A 23,413-nucleotide genomic window follows, 5' to 3' on the forward strand; every position below is an offset into this window, starting at 1 on the left:
CATTTACTTGGTAGGCAGGTTAAAGAGGAAAAGCTGCCACATAACAACAAACGAATAAAGCAAAGCAGAGAAAAATAGATGTGCCAACATTTGACTGAGAGCAGAGGAGATTTCTTTCATTTTATTTTAAATTCAATTTAAATTTTAGCTGTTTCAGGCTCCTAGGTATTCTGAAGTTTTACCAAAAACTGATCTGCTCTCATCTTAATTAAGGCTTTTTCCTGTTATAGATGCTATACCGCATGGCCAAAAAGTTGGGGGGGGGTGCCCCCCCCCCCCCCCCACCCAGGGTTGCCAACTTTCTAGTCCACGAATGTGTCCCTGAGTATCCAAAAATGTGTCATTCTTGAGAGGAGGTTAATTTTTTTTACCACTTGCATTGCTGAACAAAAGACGCATTGCAAACCTCTTTCAAAGCGGTCAGTTAATATCAAATATTATGGAACAAAAAAAAGTTAACCAGCCTTTCCTTTTCAGGTGAAGAAAATAGTTCTGTAAGAATGGAGGATGAGTTCTACAAAGTCAGTGACAGTGATATTGATGATGAAAAAGAAAGAAAATCTAGGCCGGTGACGAAACCTGGAAGTTTTTCTAAGACTGTTCATAAGAAGTATGAACAAAAGTGCAAAGTGACGTGGGAAAAGGAGGCTCAGTTTTTGGAATGGCTTGGTAGAGGGACCAATGTGTCTGGTACACCATCAAACTCTATTGCAGAATGCAAGTATTGTACAACTACAATAAATATTAGTAGCCAAGGAAAAGGTGCTTTGATTCAGCACATGAAGGGCAAGAAACACAAAGAAATGGAGGGAGAATTTTTGAAATCAAGAAAATTGAAGCCTATTGGAACATTTTTTTGACAATTCCCTAGAGGACAAGGTTCTGGAAACAGAGGCAAAAATAGGAGAGTTCCTTGTTGCCAACAATTTGCCTTTCTCGGTGTCAGAAAAACTTATCCATCTCCTCAAGTCCTTACCTGGGAAGGATGTCCTAAACCGTGTGACGGCAGGAAAGCAGAAAGTCACAAATATTGTTCGACAGGGATTGTACCCCCACTATCAACACGAGCTGGTAAATGACTTCAAAGCCTCCGTATTCTCCATTATTATCGACGAAACAACGGACAATACTGTTTGCAAACAGCTAGCTATTTGTGTGAGTTTTTCAGACGAGACTAAAGACAAATGTAGATGTCCTAGACATTGTCACCTGTCCCGATGGGACTGCTGAAGGCGTGTTCCAGAGTGTTGACAGTTGTCTGGCATCGCTAAAGGATGTTGGTGCTGATCTTACGAACTGGGTAGGCTTTTGTGCCAATATAACAAATACAATAATAGGCATCAATAACAGAAGTGGCAACAAAAATAAAAGCAAAGTATAATTGGGTCATCGTTATCAAATGTTCATGCCATTTGTGTCATCTCTGTGCTCAGTATGCTTCAAAAATGTTACCGAAAAGTTTGGAGGACATTTGCCGCACCGTGATAAGTCATTTCCGAACAATCCCAAAAAGAATGGACAAGCTCCAAGAGCTCAGAAGGGCCGCTGAAGAGCAAGAGATGAAGTTTCCAGCCCTTGGTCCCACTAGATGGCTTTCCATGCAACAAACTGTGAGAAGCATACTGAAAGCCTAGGACACTCTAGAAGTTTATTGGCAAGAACTGGCTGAACAAGACCCGACTCATGGCAACGACCAGACACTTTTGACACTGAAGAATCCATACCAAAGGATTCTTTTCGAATTTGTTGACTATGCTTTGGGCGTATTCAATGACCTTAATACTCTATGCCAGGCAGATGCGCCACGATTTTACGTGCTTAAAAAAGAAGTACTAGAAGTTGTGAAGAGCCTTTGTAAAAATTTCATGGTAAAAGACTATGTGAAACAAATTGAGTCTGTCAACCTTAAAGAAGAAGAGTTCTTCCTACCCGCCTCTAAGGTTTACCTGGGACCAGTAGCGACCATCCGTCTGTTTTTCTTACAAGGAAAAGATACAAAGTTCACGGAGAAATGCAAGAGCATCAAAAAGGTTGCCCATAAATTTTATATTGAAGCTGTGTCCCAGCTAGTCAACCGGTTTCCATTTGATCACGACATTTACAACTTTGTAGAGATTGTAGACCCAAAAGTCACGTTGGATGGTATATTCCATCGTTGCGGCAATTTTTGCCAAAAGTTCGGGCACCCCTCGTGGGATTTTGGGCTGGTTGAAAAAGAGTGGTGGGCGCTGATGCTGCTTAGTCCAGACGACAGTTTGCTAAGTGATGGAAACCCCATTAATTTTTTAAACTGGGTGGCGTCCATCAAGACGCTAAGTGGAGTGTTAAAGTTCACTAGCGTTCTTCATGTCATTCAGTTTATTTTTGGACTTCCCTGCTCGAATGTTGTCGTGGAAAGACTTTTCAGCGTTATGAAAACAGTAAAAAATGAAAAGAGGAATGGGCTCATAAACGTAATTTTGGCTGCGACGATTTCTGTCAAGTATGGGATGAAACGTAACGGTATCCCTACGTTCACCGAGAGTTTAAAGAAAAAAATGAATTCCGTGAAATTCGATGCGATTGCGTCCAAATGGGGTCGCTTTTTTAGGCATTGGGAAAGACGATGGGGATGGCGACAACAACGATGACTCGGGGTATTAATCTTAGTATTTGGTGTTTTCTCTTAAATCTTATCATTTGACAATTCTCATTAAATTTTTCTGAATACAGTTTAAAGTGCGTCTACATGCGGCATTTTCTGGAAAACTGGGAGGCATGTAGCAGTCTACACTAGTTAAAATCGAATAACTTAAAAGATCAAAATGCAGGCGCTGTCCTTAAATCAAGCTTTAAGTGATCATTTTTGCAACTATACTCTGCTTCAAATTAACAAACCAATATAAAAAAAGTCAAAACAAAAATAATGCGTGAAAAAGTGACCGGTTGGATATCATTCATGCCAGTCCTTCGTAACAATTCAAATAAAAACGAGGGTGTTGCAAAATTAGTAATAGAGAAGGAAAAAATAATGGCTAAGACAAACAAATAAATGAAATATAATCACATGGTCCAGAATCTGACATCTGGACTCGGAATCTATAAATCAAAACGGAACTTAACTAGTCGATAAATACAAAGCATTGTTTTAAATGAAGATATAAAAAGAAGATATTTTGGTACACGTAAATTGTCTTGAGTTGCAAAATAAGTCGTCTTGAACAAATGCTATTAAAGTCAGCCTATCAAGACTTTACTTGTAACATGGAAAGAAGTCAGAAAATGGGGAAACTCTTAGGGATTTTGGTATTGAAAATAGGGATCTCTAGGGATTTTCCACCAGCCTTTTAGGGATTGAAAAATTTTGAAGTGGAAACACTGGAAGTATAGCGTAAGAAGCAATTTCCTGTTAACATTCCTGTTCAAACAGTAAGGACAATAGCTTATTTACTTCCGGATTTTGTCCTACTTAGTTATACTTTTTTTTTGCACTTACATACTTTATTTCCACATTAGTGAAATGGAAGCACTGAAGTGTGGATATATTGAATATGTGTTTCATGGGACCAGTGAATGTGCGCCTATTTATTACAGGCACAACCATACACTTATTTTATCCAAGTGAGAGGGGAACTTCGAAACAAAAAGAGAAACAAAAGATTTATCAGAAATATGTATCTCCATAATGTAAGTAGCTATAACACTCTAAAAAAATCCTAATATTGGGGAGGGGGGTCCCAAACCCCATTGATCTCGTGCCTGCTTCGACAGCTTTATGAATTGATATGAAATTCCTGAGTATTTTTGTGGTATCTAAGCAATTTGTTACGATATACATTACTTTGTAAGTTTTTCAGCTTTTAATGAAATGCTATATGTTCCCATTACAGGCATATTCATATATGTTAATTCTAAGGTTTGAGATGGTCAAGTTTAAGAATGGGAACGATTTCAGAGGCAACGCTGTAGCGTTGCCTATAGTAAAGGTCATACGGCTCCAATGTTTTATTATTATTTATTATTTTTTCTCAGAGGCATTACATATGGAAGGGGTCGTCGCAGAAGCTTCAAAGGGGGCTCATTCGATTGGAAATCGAGAGTTCTAGTGCCCTTTTTAATAGTCAAAAATTATTGGAAGGCAACTAGCCCCCCCCCCACGCCCATCAGTCCCCCGAACACATCTAATCAAAATTTTGAGATAGCCATTTTGTTCGGCGTAGTTGATTTCCAGATAGAAAATATATTTTTAAGGAGGATACTCCTTCACAGCCCTCAGGGCAAGGGTTTTAAGTTATACCCTGGGGGCATATAAGGTTTTTATAGAAGGCGTTGTCGTAGAAACTTCAAAACAGGCTCATTCGATTGGAAATTGAAGAGCTAGGGCCTTTTTTAAAAGTAGAAATTGATTGGAGTTTAACTAGCCCCCCTCCCCCCCCCCCACGCCCATCATTTCCCCAAACACCTCCACTCAAAATATTCAGATAGCCATTTTGTTCAGCGTAGTTGATTTCCAGATAGAAAATATATTTTTGAGGAGGACACTCCCCCACAACCCTCAGGGCAAGGGTTTTAAGTTATGCCCCGGGGGCATATAAGGTTTTTGTAGAATGCGTTGTCGTAGAAACTTCAAAACAGGCTCATTCGACTGGAAATTAAAGGGCTAGTGCCCTTTTTAATAGTCAAAAATGATTGGAGGGTAACTAGCCCCCCTCCCCCACGCCCATCATTCCCCCAAACACATCCAATCAAAATATTGAGATAGCCATTTTGTTCAGCGTAATTGATTTCTAGATAGAAAATATATTTTTGAGGAGGATACTCGCCCACAACCCTCAGGGCAAGGGTTTTAAGTTATGCCCGGGGGTCATAAAAGGTTTTTTTAGAAAGCGTTGTCGTAGAAACTTCGAAACAGGCTCATTCGATTGGAAATTAAATGGCAAGTGCCCTTTTTAATAGTCGAAAATTATTAGCGGGCAACTAGCCCTCCCCCCACGCCCATCATTCCCCCAAACACACCCAATAAAAATTTTGAGAGAGCCATTTTGTTCAGGGTAGTGGATTTCTAAATAGAAAATATACTTTTGAGGAGGAAACTCCCCCACAACCCTCAGGGCAAGGGTTTTAAGTTATGCCCTGGGGGCATATAAGGTTTTTATAGAAGCCGTTGTCGTAGAAACTTCAAAACAGGCTCATTCGATTGGAAATTAAATGGCTAATGCCCTCTTTTTAATAGTCGAAAGTGATTAGAGTGTAACTAGCCCCCCTCCCCCTCCCCCCGACGCCCATCATTTTCCAAACACATCCAATCAAAATTTTCAGATAGCCATTTTGTTCAGCGTAGTTGATTTCCAGATATAAAATATATTTTTGAGGAGGATACTCCCCCACAGCCCTCAGGGCAAGGGTTTTAAGTTATGCTCTGGGGGCATATAAGGTTTTTATAGAAGGCGTTGTCGTAGAAACTTAAAAACAGGTTCATTCGATTGGAAATTAAAGGACTAGTGCCCTTTTTAATATTCGACAGTGGTTGGAGTGTAACTAGCCCCCCTGACCCCCCCCCCCCGCCCATCTTTTTCCCAAACACATCCAATCAAAATTTTTAGATAGTCATTTTGTTCAGCGTAGTTGATTTCCAGATAGAAAATATATTTTTGAGGAGGAGATTCCCCCACAACCCTCAGGTCAAGTGTTTTAAGTTATGCCCTGGGGGAATATAAAGTTTTTATAGAAGGCGTTGTCGTAGAAAATTCAAAAAAGGCTCATTCAATTGGAAATTAAAGGGCTAGTGCCCTAATTAATAGTCGAAAGTCATTGCAGTGCAACAAGCCCCCCCCCCCCCCCGACGCCCATCATTTCCCCAAACACGTCAAATCAAAATTTTGAGATAGCCGTTTTGTTCAGCGTAGTTGATTTCCAGATACAAAACATATTTTTGAGCAGAACACTCCCCAACAACCCTCGTGGCAAGGATTTTAAGTTATGACCTGGGGACATGTAAGGTTTCTATAGAAGGCGTTGTCTTAGAAACTTAAAAAAAGGCTCATTCGATTGGAAATTAAAAGGGATAGTGCCCTTTTTAATAGCCGAAAGTGATTGGCGGGCCCCTAGCCCCCCCCCCCCCTGCCCATCATTCCCCCAATCACATCCAATCAAAATTTTGAGATAGGCATTTCGTTCAGCATAGTTGATTTCCAAATATAAAATTTATTTTTGAGGAGGACAATCCCCCACAACCCTCAGGGCAAGGGTTTTAAGTTATGCCCCTGGGGCATATAAGGTTATTATAGAAGGCGGTGTCGTAAAAACTTCAAAAAAAAGCTCATTCGATTGGAAATTCAAAGGGCTAGTGCCCTTTTTAATAGTCGAAAGTGATTTGAGGGCAACTAACCCCCCTGTCACGCCCACATTTCCTTGACACATATCCACTCAAAATTTTGGGACAGCCAGTTTATTTAACGTAGTTTTAAGTTCTGGAAATTAGATCTTTGAGGATGACAACTCCCCCACAGCCCTCAGGGCAAGAGTTGTAATTTAAGGATTCTCCGAATCCTTCCCATTATTTCTTATGGAAGGGATGCTTGTATGGAAAAATGGAAAACTGCACCTCAAACTTTGTGGAACATGCATTTTCTTGCATGAAACACCAAAATATAATAAAATGTCAAGTTTTGGAGTGTTCCACTACTCGCAAGCAAGTGCCATTGGTATTTTTGAATCCGCATGGTCAATTTAGGGGGTGGAGGGTAGGCTAATTCTCGTAGCAGCCCCATTCCGTCGTGGTATTATTCACACTTGCAACACCTGGCGTCCGGACTATCATATAATCTACCAAGCATACAACTATCCCAAATCAGTATCAATAAATAAATGAAACCCAAAACGAACAAATATTAAAACAAATATTAAAGTCAAACTCAATACGAGCATAAATTAATATGAGTAAGGTTCAAAACCCCTATGCTTTCTAAGAGCCAGAATATAATTTGTACTTTACTGAATAAAAATTCAAATGAGTTTACTGAAAAAAATGTGCATTTTCAATTTAATAAACATATGCTGATATTTATTCCATAAAATCTTAATTAATGAAAGAATTGTTTTCAGTAAAGCGCCAATGACGCAGTAGGTTTTAGGCTTCTACTATGAGGCGATACCCAATCTCTTGTTTGTAGTTATTTTTATTCGATTCAAACTTGATTTGCATATTCAATTTAAGCTTCACTCGTTTTAAGATTTATTTATTCATTTACATTAATATATATTGTATGTTTGTTCGCATTGATTGTTATTTAATTTCTGCTCGTTTTAAGTTTCATTTATACTTTAATTGCAAAATATTTGTTTTCGTTTTAAGCTTGATTTTCATATTCAATCTAAACATAACTCGCTTTAAGATCTATTTATTCATTTATATTATTACTTGTTGTATGTTTTTTGCTATGATTGTTTATTTAATTTCTGTTCGTGTTTGGTTTCATTTATTCTTTAATAGTAATTTCTGGTCGTTTTGAGTTTGAATTTTAACAGGTATTTGTATCTCCTGAGCTTAAGTTTAAAATAGCCTTTACTTTTCTTTGAAAAACTTTTTTTTCGGACAGTTTTTTTAATTAATATAAGAAAAACTGACATGTAAGCGAAAAACAGCTAAGGAGAAATATTGGGGAAATCCCAAGAGTTATTTTTTTTGGAGCTATGGGACCAACTACCTCCTCCTCAGCTGTTCAAGCAATTTTATTATTCACCACAATTACATAAGACGTAAATCGAAAATTCGAATTTTAAGAAGAAGAGATTTCGAAAAATCTCAAAATGAGATTTTAATACCCAAAATGAATAGTTTTGGTGACTAGTCTTAACTAAAATAAATTTGAAATACAGAAAAAAAATCTGAGCATGTATTCGTGTGTATAAGCCTTATGTGTATTTTTGTGTAGCCTATATGGTTCTCAAAATATAATCAACTTTGAAAATTTCCGTCACTAGCAAGACTTTAATTTGCATCATAGGACCAAATAAAGAAACAACCAGTTTAAATAGAAATTTATAAGTATTTAAAATGGAAAAACACGATCAACAAAGCTGAAACAGCTATTGAGTAATAAAGTACTACATTTTACTACCTAAATTTTTCTGATACCGTGATACTTCTCGTTTTAGCAACAATACGATCAAAACTAATTTCTTGAAATAAACCATAAATTGAGCAAACAATTACCTACTAAAATTGTTAATGTCTAACATTGTAATATGTTGTAAATGTAGGTGATTGTAGACAAATTTACTATCTCCAATTATTCACTTGATTCTTTAACTATGCATCTTCAGCTAGTTCTGCCATTCAAAAAAAAAAAAAAAAAAAAGAAACAAAAAAAAAAAAAAAAAAAAAAAAAAAAACAAGCACAATTTGGTTATTGCCTTGAAAACTTGAAACACAGATGCAAGGTTTTGACAGGAGACAGCTGAGCTTGTCAACCGCAGCATTTACTACCTCACTGCCAAACTACATTCTTAAAATTGTTCTTTAATGTTTCCTCTAGAAAACATTAAGTCTATCTTCCTTTAACTACAAGCTCAAGAGCATGTGATGTTTGTATTTCAACGTGTAGCAAAAATGCTGATTGTAGAAACATGTAGGCCTACAATCTCTAATTATTACCTAATTCTAATTCTAATTTTGCCGTAAAAAACAAAAACAAAAACAAAACACATAATTTGGTTTTTATCTTGAAAACTTGAAAATACAGATGCTAGGTTATGACAGGAGACAGTTGAGCTTGTGAACCACAGCATTTACTACCTCACTGCCAAGTTACATTCTCAAAGCTGCTCTTGAATGTTTCGTCTAGAAAACATTAAGTCTATCCTCCTTTAACTACATGCTTACGAGCATGCATTTCAACAAGTTGCAAAAATGCTGATTGTATAAAAATGAACGATCTTCAATTATTCACCTGATTATTTAACTCTGTAGCCTACCTTTATATAATTCTTTCGTTCATAAGAAGAAGAAGAAAAAAACGAAAAAAAACAAGCACAATTTAGTTTTTGTCTTGAAAACTTGGAAATACAAATGCTAGGTTTGACAGGAGACAGTTGAGCTTGTGAACCACAGCATTTACTACCTCACTGCCAAGTTACATTCTCAAAGCTGCTCTTGAATGTTTCGTCTAGAAAACAGTCTATCCTCTTTTAACTACATGCTCACGAGCATAAAGTCTTTGCATTACAATGAGTAGCGAAAATATGATTGGAATTTAATTTTGTGTCGTTTTTTTTTTATTATGGACACGTTCTTTATTGCAAACAAACCTTGGAGTTTAAAAAAACAAAGACAGTCTGGACAAATGTGAAGACAGCACCAGCAGCTGGTGAAAGGGCCAGCATAATATTATGACAAGCGGGATCATTTTTGAGCTCAAAATACTGTCCAAATTCCAGCCAGGAATAAATTACACTTCCAACACCAAAAACTGAAAGATAATTATATTTAGTAATCATTTAATACGGCATAAAAATGGCTAAATAACTTACATCACAAGGAGCATCTTAACAGATAATAAAATTAAACCTAAGCGGTCAGCCTTATGACTTAACTTCGAGTAACGCTGACCTTTTCTCTTTTTATTCTTTAAAACAAACTTGTATTTTTGGTATTCATTCAGATCTCTGTTGAAATTAAAGTAAATGATAATAATATAACTGACAAAATAATCACAAAGCAAGCCGAAATAGAGAGATACATACTTTTCATGAACACCCACAGTTTGGACGGTCAAATTCCTCAAAATGTGTAAAATATACACAAATAGATACTTTTTAAAGGTAACACCATTGAGTGCCTCATTATAATCGTTTTCATTATTATACAATAATTTCTATTATTATGATCAAAGTAAAGTAAACAATATAATAAATAAAAATAAAAGCAAAAGCAAAACGTGACTCAAAATAGGGTGAAATTTATTATTCATTCAGTCCCACAGTTTGGGTCTCCAGACTACCTCTAAATGTGAACGATTAAGTAAACATACGTACTTTTTGACGATAATGTCACAACGTACTCGGACACAGCCAACTTTCTTTCTGTAAATGAGTTACCCCTATTCCGAAACAAAATTCTGACGGCCTTTCGTTGTTATCAATAAATGACTGCCAGACAAATGCAGAAGTCTATAGAATGTTTAGCACTTCCAACTACTTAGAAAAAAAAAACACAAAAAAAACAACAAATGAAAACATCAATTAAATTTAAGATAAACTGAAGTAGTGAGATATTCGATAGTGTGAAATAAAGAACAACTCATTTCTTCGGGGATTGGAGAGCAAAAATACTCCCTTCTAACATATAACTTTACAAATTAACTATAAAGCTAGCGTAATAAACAAAACGTTTAAATTTAGAGATATATTTCAAGTAAGTGTAGTTTTGAAATCGGCCGTTGAGTTATTTGAACGCAATTGGAAAAGAGGTATTACGAGCTGAGAATCAGAGCCATTGATTGTAGTCGATTCAATTATACTACTGGTTAAGCCAAATGGAAACAGAAAAATAAAACTCCCTCTCATCCCCTCTTGGCCGTTTTATGACTCTTTCCAGTATTTCCTGCCGTAAAAGAGGGCATTTAACACCATTAAACAAAACGGTTCAGCAAGGGATCAAGCCGTAGACTTACTTCGTGCAAAGTAGGCTGAATAGCCATTACCACAGAGAAAAATAATATGTTATGGTTCAAGTCGCATAAAAATGAAGTTTGTCCCTAACCCCTCTTGTGCCTAACCCTTCTCGACCGATCGATATTCATCGTGAGATCTGTGAAGTTTACGGACAAAACATTATGAGTGATGGAATGGTAAGGAAATGGGTGAGAATCAAAACAACAATCCATGGAATGGCGGCATTCATCATCACCCAAAAAAGTGAAATTTAAGCAAAAAATTTCTGCCCGGGAAATTTCACTTTTTTGGGTGATGATGAATGTCGCCATTCCATGGATCGTTGTTTTGATTCTCACCCATTTCCTTACCATTCCATCACTCATAATGTTTCGTCCGTAAACTTCACAGATCTCACGATGAATATCGAGCGGTTTTACGCCTTTAGCACTAAGAAATCGTATAACCGCCCGTACTTCACAATCGGCGGGACTCACGATTGTCGGAGGCATCTTAAACACTCAGTAAACAACGTATACAATTAAGAATCAGACTGTAATGGCGTCAGTGCGTAGACAAGAGATGTAGGTAACCAGCGTGCATGCGCAGAACGGCGACCGTAGCACTGTGGCGGCGTAATCGTAAAACGGTACTTACTTAAAAAACATGCCTCGTACGTCAGAACCTTAGTTTAGTTGCTAGTTGTCGGACAAAAAAACAGGTTTTTCCATAGGCTTTTCGTGATGTGTACATCGGAATCGCGCATGCACGAAGGCGAAGTATGAACCTTGAGTGGTTTTAAATCTGTGTCACTTATTTGTAATGGAGAGTATATCCTTTGTCGATACTGTATATTTGTTCTACTGTGATTCGCTTTGGAATGGATAGCAGACAAACAAACAAACTAAGTACTGTATAGTCCGAAACTATTCTGATTGAATTTTATTTCAATGATAACATACCTACAGCACCAATTCTCAAGTAAAATGATCCATAATGAGCTGACTCTTCCTCCCAAATTTTATCAGGCCTGTCCTCGTTTAAAACAAAGGCATCTTTCTCGCCTTCTTCTCCCTCTTCCCTTGTTGGAGTAGGGCTGACATCATATGACTCTGTCAAATTTCGTGCTCGACTTTTGATTATTACACCTATAACAGAATGAAAATTTTTATTTTTCCTGGCATTTTTTTTTCGTTAAAATTTTAGGAAGTTTTCTTGTGAATATAATCAGTTAATAGGAAGTGATATGATTTTATGTCTTAGCCTAAAAGGAAACGGGATGAATTGGTCTAACTTATGAGCAATATATAAAGTTTTACCAGTGAAGTAGCCAAAAAAGAGATGTACGGGGACCATATCCCCCTAAATATGTAAATCTGATAAGAGTTTTTCCAACACACGTAGGCTCATGAATAAATTCCTCGTGGTTGGAATCTCCCCAAGAGTCCGACAGTCTCCTCGACAAAGAATCTTCTCGAGAAAAATATCAGGGCCCGGTTTGACATCACAGTCAATGAATAGCATAGTAAGAGTAAGAAGAGTAAGGCTTAGTAAGAAGTAATTTGCCTCCTATGCATTTTTTTGAAGTCTCGTCAATATTGAACAGATATTCGCAAAAAGTTGGTCGAAAGCTCATTCGATCGCAAATGCGGATATCTAGTGCCTTTTTAATTGGTCAAATAACGCCGGATTACCTGTCAGTCTTGTTTGGGCATTTTGTGCCCACAGAGCCCTCGGCATTGGACCGAAATTATGAAATATCCATGTTAATAAGCATTTTGGAAGAACCTCAAACCATACCTCCTTTGATGACATAAAATGTCTCTCATAGGAGATGGGGAGCCAAATTATGTGAATAATTTAAAAATTGAGGTTCCAAAATGTGCATTTAGTATATAGGTGGCCAGGTTACACTTTATTAAAATTGGAATCATTGATTTTATCCTGAATAAATCAAGGACAATTGGTAGGATCCTAGGACTCAACATGCTCATCCCCAATCAAGCCATGTAAATATTTAACACCTCTTTTGGATCAGAATCCCGAGATCGTCTAGGGAATAATCCATGACATTTGGATCATTCCTTGACCCAACCCGCCTATATAAATTTCCTTATAGATATATCTAGAATAAATATGGACACTTAAGTGCTTTTTGAAATTAGAGCGATGTCAGGATTGATAATCTAAACAGCTAGAGGGTGTCATGTTGGACTCTAAGACATCCTCCCTCATCTAACGCCATCTATAGTGACAAATTGCACAACTTTAAAATCGGGATTATTTGGGACCGTTTGGGAAATAATTCCCAGCACCAGTATGCTCAAATTATCATTCATTTATCATAGGTGCATTAATTTGAAAGGTGAATATTACAATTATTGCTGAAACCAGACTCATGCCAAGACTTACTGGCCGCGTAGTTTGAGGGCTGCGGATGAGGCCCTTGGGCCTGTGCCACCAACCCTGTCTATATGGACAACTCACGCCTCTTTTGAAACAGCATAATTCACAGATCAATCTCAGGTTAAGTGTTACATCTATATACATGACATTTCTCTTTCCATATGACGATAAATCTTGGTTCTACCCAAAAATGGGGAGGGGGATTTTCTTGTTCAAACGCTTATACATTCTCGCAGAGTCAAATATCGACTTTGTTTTTGTTTACAACGCGTAAAAGCCATTCTGAAGGTTTGAATGATGTGCAGTTTGATTCGTTTTCATATTTTTTTAACAGCTAAAAAAATAGAAATCCTTGGTCATTGTAGGCTAATTTCTTCTTTATACGCTAAAATCGTCGCGTTCTACTTTAGTTCGAGCATGTGCATTCCAATATTCATTTTAAGCTCCTTAGACTACCCCGGAATCCGTACTCAAATCAACTGCGGCTGATGTGAGCCACCCCCTCCCTTTTTTGAACGATAGCGAGCCTTGGATCACTGACTACAAGGTTTTAACGTCTAGGCTTCATGGAAATTCGTTGTAGAAATATGGACACTTTATATCTTTTTGAAACAATGGCGATGTAAGGGTACCGAATCTAATTAGCTTTGGGGTAACAGGTCAGGATTAACCCCCTTCCCCGTTACTGTTTATATTAAATAAAAACAAATCCAGTTTTTTTGAACTGACAGTAAGGAACAACAAATAAACTTAAAACGAACAGAAATCCTTCCGTATATGAGAGGAACTACGCCTTCCTCAATTCGTCACTTGTTACGCTAAGATTTTTTTAGTACTTTAAAAAATCTTCTTGCTCCAATTCAGCGGCTTCAGTCGTCTTAAAAAAATTGGGACAATAAATCAAATTTTAACGTGAATAAGTACTTAGCAATATTTTTGCTAAATAATTTCGGATAGGCGGAGAGGGGTATTGTTCATATGTATGGAAATTCTGCGTGACTTTTGATCTTTTACGCGGAGGAAGCCATCACGACCTGCAATAGGGTTTCGTGATGTTTAAACGCATTACTTTTTTTTGGATTCACAGTAAGTTTTTTGGATGTATAAATACATTGCAACATTTTATACGAATATATGAAGAAAAATATTACCATTTAAAATCACTAAAAACAAAGTTTCTAAAGGCACATGCCACCCTCCCCCCTCAATACAATTCCTGACAAGACTCATGGCACCCCACTTCGTCCTTTCCACCTCTGTGCCGGTAGGCATGTGAATGAAATACGTTATACTGCATACAAAAAGACTGTCACTAAGAAAGGGGCACTATTTTCCCCCCTAGCACCAATAATAAAGACATAGACCACAGAATATTTCTGCGGGTCAAGTATCAGATACTAGTTCTCGACCCCTCCCTTCCCTAAAATAGATTTTCGACCCTCCCTTCCCTAAAACAGATTCTCGACCCCTCCCTTCCCTAAAACAGATTCTATACGCCTTCTTATCAAAAGGCTTAGAGAGAGTTAGGATATTTGAGCATGAAATTACAATCTTTTAGGCATCTGCTCCCCCTGCCAACAAAATGACTCACCACCCCTCCTTTATAATAGCTGATGGGCACTTTCATACACCTATATATAATTTCATGCAACGTGAAGCGAGTCGGTTTAGTTAAATGAAGCTTTAAAATAAATGTCAGAAAATTTTTCTGCATTAATAAGGGAGGTATCACCCTGCAGCGCTCTTATTCAGGATTGGTCTAAACGATGGAAAATGAGAGATTAATTTCTACTCTCCTCCCCCCGCCTACACATTGACTAATGACTCTTCGTTCATTGTAGCTTATGCTTGGTTACACACCGCCAACCATAATTTTAGGAAGATTAAGGTGAATAAACTGAGTCAAATTAAGCATTACAATGGTAACCATTATTAATTAAATTAAAAAAAAAGTTTTTTCAACTAAAAGTAAGAAGAAAAATTAAAACTTAAAACGGACAGAAATTATTACATATATGAGTGAGTTCACCCCCTCATTAATACCTCGCTCTTTACGCAAAAGTTTGAGTTTTATTCCAATTCTTTAAAAATAACCCCTGAATCACAAAGGCCGTTTAATTAGAATAAATAGCTCTTTTGAAAGTACTAAGAAAAAACTTTAGCGCAAAGAGCAAGGTATCGACGAGGGGGCAAACTCCCTCATACAAGTAATGATTTCTGTTTGTTTTAAGTTTTAATGTTGCTCCTTACTTCCAGTTGAAAAAACTTGTTTTTTAATTTAATCTCTGATCATTGGGTCTTATCGGGGGGTCCCGCTTAACCCCCCTCCCCCTACATGTAAACAATGGGCAAAGTTCATAACTTGGAGCCCTTCCCCTGGGTACTATGGGGGGGGGGGTTAAGTCATCCTCAAAGACATATTTATTAGATTTTTCGAATATGCTGAACAAAATGGTTATCTCAAAATATTGATCCGGTGACTTTTGGAAAAATATTAGCATGGGGGGCCTATTGCCCTCTGATTTTTTGGTCACTTAAAAAGGGCACTAGAACTTTTAATTTCCGTTCAAATGAGCCCTCTAGTGATTTTCTAGGATCACTTGGTTGATACAATCACCCCTGGAAAAAAAATAATAATAAATAAACACGCATCCGTGATCTTTCTTCTGGCAAAAAAAATACAAAATTCCCCATTTTTGCAGATAGGAGCTTGAGACCTCTACAGCGTGGTTTTCTGATACGCGGAATATGATGGTGTGATTTTCATTAAGATTCTATGACTTTCAGGGATATTTCCCTCTTTTTCTGAAAATAAGGAAAATTTTCTCAGGCTCGTAACATTTGATGGGTAAGACTAAACTTGATGAAGCTTGTTTTTTTGGAATCAGCATAAAAATCCAATTCTTTTGATGTATCTATTGGTATCAAAATTCGGTTTTTTAGAGTTTCGGGTACTATTGAGCCGGGGTCGCTTCTTACTTACAGTTCGTTACCACGGACTGTTTGACTATTTATGCTGCATTGACGACGCAAGTTATAAGAACAGAATGCGCCACCATTGGGAAGATTAAGATTTCATCATTCTTCAAATCGAATTCTTCAAATTCTTCATAATTCTTCATGTTTTCAAATCGATTGGCATTATCATAATTTTGTAAATTGGTCATCTTTGAGGCAAAATCGTAGTTTGGCGCCACAAATGGCAGAAAATGCCACTTTCCCGTTGCACACTATGTTTGGTCATTTGAAAAAGGAAACTAGAACTTTTATTTCTGTTTAAAAGCTGCTTCTTCCGATCTTCTAGGACAATCGGTTACTATCTTTCCTGGGGGAGAAACAACAAAAAACAAATAAGCCCTTCTTTGTGATGTATTATTTCTAAGGAAATAAAATAGAAGTCCATATTTTTTTAGATGGGAGCTTGGAACCTCTAAAATAGGGCTTTCTGTTATGTTGGATATAATGGTGTGATTTATATTAAGATAGGGTGTATTTTTTCCTCAGGCTAGTCCGCTTTGGCTAGGTTAGGTTCATCAGCTCACGGCCATCTGGCTGCCTATGATGGGTGCACATCTATCACGATAAATGCAATATAGAGCTTTTATGATACAGAAGTGAACATGGAAAACGAAGCCCATTGAACTTTAAACAAGATGACACGATTGACTAATTAATATAAAACTAAATTAAAATTAATAAATTTTAATCTAAATATTAAATAAAAGTTAAAGTTAATATTGGTACTTTTGCATTATATCTAACCCACCGCTATACACCAAAGAAGTCAAGTTTGGTTAATGCTAATGAAATAAAATAGGATGAAAATATAACAGTTTAGAAAAAAATTTGGGATATATATTTGTACATTAGGGCAGGGGGGGGGGTGGTTAAAGCATAATATATATTAAATACGTTACCTAACTTCACCTAGGTACCTTCCCCCCCTAAACCCCAAAAAACAACAGTTTAAATATTGTAAGTGCAATAAGAAATCACGCTTTGCGATCCATTTATCTAGCAAATACCCATTTGTCTGGTTTCCTGTCTGGTTTCCTTGTACAGTCTATAGCGGTGGGTTAGATATAATGCACAAGTACCTTAATATTAAACCTAATAATTAATAAAACTCATCAATTGTCTGACAAAACAGGAGAAAACTAAATGTCTGAAGTTCAGTACGCTGAAACTCAAGTAACTCAACTAAATGAAGATAAAATGACTCAGTCAACCCAACTCAGAAACAATCAGAACACCGATAAACAAACTTGCTAAACTCAACAAAAGCAATTATCATTGCCGTTTCTCAACTGTTTTTAAACAAAGTCTTAAAGCAATAAAACATAACAAAACAAGAAGGTATAAGAACCAAAACGGAGAATAAGGGGCAGAGACAGTGTTAGTATGCGTAACAAGGGACACCTGGTTGTTTTTATGTCGACATACTGAGGGTCATACAGACTGAGTTGAGATAGTGGACGTGAAGGTGGGGAGTATGGTGATGAAATTGATGAAGCTGGGAAAATGACATATATGGGACAGTCGTGGTGTCACAACTATTGTTAAGTTTCTGACTCATCAGAAATATTCATTCTGTTAACACACACACTAAATAGATTTAAAATGAGGATAAACAAAGCAAAGAAATCATTTTAACGAAAACTAAAGAACAAAGGGAAAGTAAAAAGAGCTGATATTCACTCGTATATGAAACTGCCTTGAATGGAGAAATTAAGCCTAAAAAGAATAGAAAAGAAAAAAAATATATAAACAAAAAGTTCAAGAAATGGAAAAAATCAGCCGACAACAACCAAAAATGTCCCTCGAGTAGGATTGAAGATGCTACCTACCTCCAACTTATAATCGTTTGAGTTGCATTTGCTCTTTAGTCAAAACTGAACAGACTGCTAGATCTATAAACTAAATTCCATGAGCTTCTATTTAACTAGTCGAATTAAATATATCTGAACTTTAAATACGTTAAAAATTTTAAGTTTTCAAATGCAAGTGAAGGGCTATTTAAACTTAAAGGATCATTATTTGCCCGATACTGAATCCTTCCTCCAAAAAGAAACAAAAAATTGTCTCTTCAAGCGCAAAAAGTTAGAAAATAACACTTTGTTGAATTACAATCTTTTTGATGCTTAAAACTGGGACCACATAAAAAAAATTTTTCGAGCTTTCCCTTAGTTTTCCCTTACCACCAAGAGATGGTGATGCAAAGACAGAATATGTTTCTCTCACCTAACAAACTAATCGACTTTACTATCTTCAGTACTTATTACCCTCTTAGGGGGATTATCTTCTTATAACCTTCAGATTATCTTCTTATATATATATATATATATATATATATATATATATATATATATATATATATATATATATATATATATATATATATATATATATATATATATATATATATATATATATATATATATATATATATATATATATATATATATATATATATATATATATATATATATATATATATATATATATATATATATATATATATATATATATATATATATATATATATATATATATATATATATATATATATATATATATATATATATATATATATATATATATATATGCAGTACTTTTTTTTGAACTGTTGTGGTTTGTTAATTTTAGCCGAGCTACAGTGAGTTCTGTATAAATTTCACAGAAGAACGCCGAATTTTTCTTGTCACTTCAGCTTACAGAAATGCGACTGTACAAAAAGAATTTAGTAGAATAGCTACTTACCAAATCTTCTAAAGGGAGTTAAGCATGCTTCATTTACTGTGAAATATACGTCCACAAGAAACCATATAGCAACGAAATAGATGTAGATGTAAAAACTCTAGAAAATAGAATTTTTTTTCACACTCGTAATCCATATACAATACATTAATACAGGGTTGTGCGTAATACAAATTATTGAATCAGTTAAAGAGTAAGACTTACCAGTAATGTTGCAGATAGATGATAGTTTTCTATGCACAAAATGTAGAAATGACGGATTTTCCCTAACGACAAGCAAAGGAGCATTCAAGTTGACGTGAATTGACGGCAATGCGTCAATTCACGAGGAGCGAAAATTTTTTTACCCCGGGCAAGTGGGTTGAGGGGCAAAAATACATTTTTCTAAATCCTGTTAAGATTCATGTTAATTTATTAATAAGATTAATTACTAACCACGCTACAGTAGACGCCCTACCGGACGAAACACAAAAAAATAAAACACACAATTTTTTCAAGAAGCAATTGGGAAAGAAGAGGGAAATCAAGACCCGATAGAAGAACCCCCCCCCCCGCTTGCATATATGACTAGTTAAGTTTGAAGGTGGCGCTGCAACTAGAAACAAATCATAAGAAAAGAAACAGATAGATAGTGTCAGGAGATTATGCTTAACATTGAATAATAATAAATTAATAGTATTCGCCAGTTGAACAGCAAGAATATTCAATATACAATATGAACTCTTTGTAGAGGACTTACTGAGTAAAGAAGAAAACTTTTAAAATACTTTATTTTGTTATCTTTAGAGTGGAACAAAACAGGATCTGAAAATATTCAAGTTTATAAGTGGATAGTATTTTAGGTAAGAATGAAAAAGACCGAAAAAATAGAACGCATCGCTTCGAGAGCCTAAAAGCATTTCATTAGGTGCAAAATACCCATGTTTCTTTTAAGCTCCAACCTTACAATATTATTTTGTGACTTTCAACTTAAACTTGACTTAAGTAGCTCCTATATAACGGATAATTTCAGCATGTGATATCTCTGTACTTGAAAGAGAAGACTTAATCACCTTCAGATGTGGAAGTGCTCGTGATACAAGTAAATATACCGTAAATTTGGTTTTTAAAGAGTTCAGAGCAAGTCTATTTGTCGTAAACCATACTACTAGACTATCAAATGCAAGAGTCCAGTTATGTTTCTCACTATCTTTATCAATTCCGGAAACAATACAGCTTGTGTCATCAACGAAGAGAACGCTCAGTCCTAGGTCTGCAATCGAATTACAGATACACTAACATAAATTAAAAACAACGGAGGACCTAGAATTGAACCTTGGGGTACTCCAACTTTATTTGTATCATACCGGTATCAAGACATTCATATAACATCGCCCCCGTCAATAAAATGAACTCTAGACTGAATACTAAACTGAAACTGAATAAACGGTAAACTAGAAGCAGGAATTTCATCCTTGTCAAAGGCATCATGTATAAACTTGGTTACTACCAAAATAGCCTGCTCTGTTGAGTGACCTTTGCAAAACCCGAATTGGGACTTACTAAAATAGCTATTCTCGTCAAGAAAATTAACAATTCTTACGTACAAAAAAAGTTCAATAATCTTTCCAAATGCAAATGGGATATACATAGGCCTAGAGTTAGACGGAGCACAAGGGGGGGGGGGGGTTCCATTTGTCCAATGAAAATACAAAAGACACTTTTCAACGTAAATTCAAGAAAGGTGTTCTCCCAAAATCTGAGGAGGAGGACAAAACATCTTTGGAAAGTCAGCTGCCTCACCCCTCAATTGACATAAATGCAAAGGAGCCAACAGAAAATTCATAAAGTCGGACAATATTTTGAGCACTTAAAGAATCAGAATCCCCAGGGCCGGATTTAACTTTTTGATCCTTCTAGGCTAAAGCGTTTTTGCCGTTTCGTATTCATTCAAAAGAGGGAAGGTCAATAATATTTATGATGAAAATTTTTATTTTAACGCTAGCACCACTTGGGATAATAATTTGATAATCAAATATTTGTAAGTTGGGGTTATTAAGTAAATGAATAAACCAACAAGGTATTAGAAATAATTTTTATCCATTGGTATATAGCAACACATAAATGTATGTACGCCTTATGCATTATTTTGTAAGTAGGACTATTTATCTTCAAAGCCAATTGATAAAGTCTTCCTCCTCCTTTTTTTTTGTTTGAAGGTGCTTATGACATCACCGTACGGCATCTTTTGAATCAGCCTTCCCTCAATAGTGAGCAGAGATAATGATATCAATGTGTCGTGGCAAAGGGAAGATCTTAAGTAGTTCTTCACCCGAAGAAGTGTGGAGAAGAATCATTCTCCTGTCCAGCTTTTGGCAGGCATACTAAGAACCATTCTTAAGGCAATGTCAATGTTTGGATTGATGGGAACTTCATTAAAATAATGCAAAATTTTGCCAAGATCAGTTAGAGTCCTGCGTTTTTTCCTTCATGAGTTTTATGTACCAAGAAGGGTTTCAAATGCAAACATTCATCTACAGATCATAGGCTCAAGATCGTTCAGGTAAAAACTCAATAGCTCATTTGCATGCTTCGTGGTTTCAGTGGTGTAGCACACTTGGACAATAAATCACATCGGTCCAGTTTTTGCTTAGAAATCGCTAAGTGATAATTTATTGTATTTACTCGTTTTATATTTTCATTTGGAATAATAATAAAAATTGCCTCTTAACAATAGATCTTGAAAACTACATTTTGTTCCCTCCACATTGCCGTGGTTTGGTGCGACTGGGTATATTCTGAAAATATATTCAAATTTATGCTACGTTTTAGTTCAAAATTTTCAACGAAGTTAAAATCAATAGTAGATACCGCCTACATAGGACTAGAACAGGAACAAACAATAGCCTCTTTCACCGCCCCATCCTCCCCCGCTAGTGTCCATCTAAAATTCTTAAGGAACGTATTAATCAGTAAAATTTGTTTTGTGAAATTTGCTAGGCTCTACTGCAAAAATTTCACATGATAATTATCACTTCTAATGAAAACCACTATGTTCGTCACAAGAAGTTCTAATAGCTTTCTCGGTATTCATGTTAAAAAAGTGTGTTGACTTTAGCATTCTTATAACAAATGGGTCCTTTTGGACAACCTTTTTGGAGGGTCCCTGACTCTAAACTAGACTTTTTTCATTTATGTTAGAAATCCCTTAGGTCCATAGACTTAAAATTTTGAGCTGCTAGTCGTTCAGATAATCAGTTTTTTCAGACAAATTTTGAGGAAGCCGATATCTTTTCTTATTTTTTCTTGTGAGTTGGTTTCTCTTCACCCAAGGAAGAACATAAGAATTGAACTGATGGTAAACATTTTTTGTTGACTCTTTTTTCAGTCTGTAATTTTGGTGGCTCATGATCCAAACACAAGTAGTATCCCCTCACTACTTTTAAAATGGCCCAGAGCCACTACTCTTTTCTTCTTTACCGCTAATCACGAAGAAGCTTAACGGAGATTCCCTCAAGACGTAGGTGTTATTAATTTCCTACAAGATGCAGGTGCTTGTTATGGTTAAAAAACCTATGAGGGCCAGGAAAAGACTTCACTTGGGCCACTAGTCAAGACGCAAATGTAAGCGTTACATCATAGTGAGTGTTTTCTTCGAGACATTTTAAGACATTTCAACACATTTTGCAAGAAATTTTTCTTCATGACTTTTTTCAAGACTTTTCAAGACATTTTGAAGACATTTTTCTTCAAGACGCTTTCAAGATGTTTGAAGATATTTCAAGATATTTTTAAGACATTTTCTTTAAGATATTTACAAGACTTTTCAAGATATTTCAAGGCATTTTTTAAGACATTTATCTTCAAGACGTTTTTTAAGACGTTTCAAGACATTTCAAGGTGTTTTTTAAGGACATTTTTTTCAGGACATTTTTCCAAGAAGTTTTTCTTCAGACATTTTTCAAGACGTTTTTCCAAGACGTTTCGAGATTTTTCTAAACATATTTCAAGAAGTTGTTTAAGACGTTTTTCTCAAGACATTTTTCTTCGAGATTTCTTTGGTTGCTATATAATAGGGGAATGTTTACCTGTCATTAGAATGACATAATCTTGCATAACTTGTTTCTTCAGGGGCCGTGGAGAATCCCCGGTTGTAACTGAGGAGGGCACACACGAGGGTATTGAGTAACCACGATACACACGTGAGTCTTACGTAATACTTTAAGAGATTTCATTTTCTTTAAGACAGTTTTCTCTCAGGGAACCTTTATATTCCAAAGATTTTTGTCTGCATCAAGATTTGATAGAGATTTCCCCAAATGATAGTGTGCGCTAGACACCTGGACCAAGAAGGCCTTATATTTCCTAATATTTTGATTCGGGAAATATATTCTACGAAATAGCCTATTCCACGCATGGAAAATTCCCTTCTCGCATTCTAGAATGATTGAATGGATTGCAAGTTTCCAGCCCTTTCCACATGTGAGCGTGCAAGTATCCCAATGCTAATGAGTTTTGATCTGTTAAGCTCACCTGCCTGTTACAATGCATCAATTAAATTCTTGTTTTGTTGCAAAATCACAATTTTAATGGACCTTAAGTATTACGCCTTATGCAGCAGAAGTCTTATTGCTGACGA

General features: G+C 36.0%; 1 protein-coding gene across 2 annotated transcripts in view; it reads right to left on the bottom strand.

Moving 5' to 3' along the window:
- LOC148942048 (proton channel OtopLc-like) overlaps positions 1-23,413 on the bottom strand; it is a 111,486-nt gene that overhangs the window by 62,736 nt on the left and 25,337 nt on the right. For both annotated transcript variants that reach the window (XM_089103511.1, XM_089103510.1), the window contains exons 4-6: positions 18,799-18,895; positions 11,595-11,780; positions 9,289-9,449 (exon numbers count right to left, since the gene is read on the bottom strand). In XM_089103511.1, the coding sequence (XP_088959637.1) occupies positions 9,289-9,449; positions 11,595-11,780; positions 18,799-18,895 (444 nt within the window). The remainder of the gene's footprint in view (positions 1-9,288; positions 9,450-11,594; positions 11,781-18,798; positions 18,896-23,413) is intronic.

This window comes from Artemia sp. Qi Xiang Cuo, chromosome 17 (assembly GCF_049724085.1).
Source record: "Artemia sp. Qi Xiang Cuo chromosome 17, ASM4972408v1, whole genome shotgun sequence".
NCBI lineage: Eukaryota > Metazoa > Arthropoda > Branchiopoda > Anostraca > Artemiidae > Artemia > Artemia sp. Qi Xiang Cuo.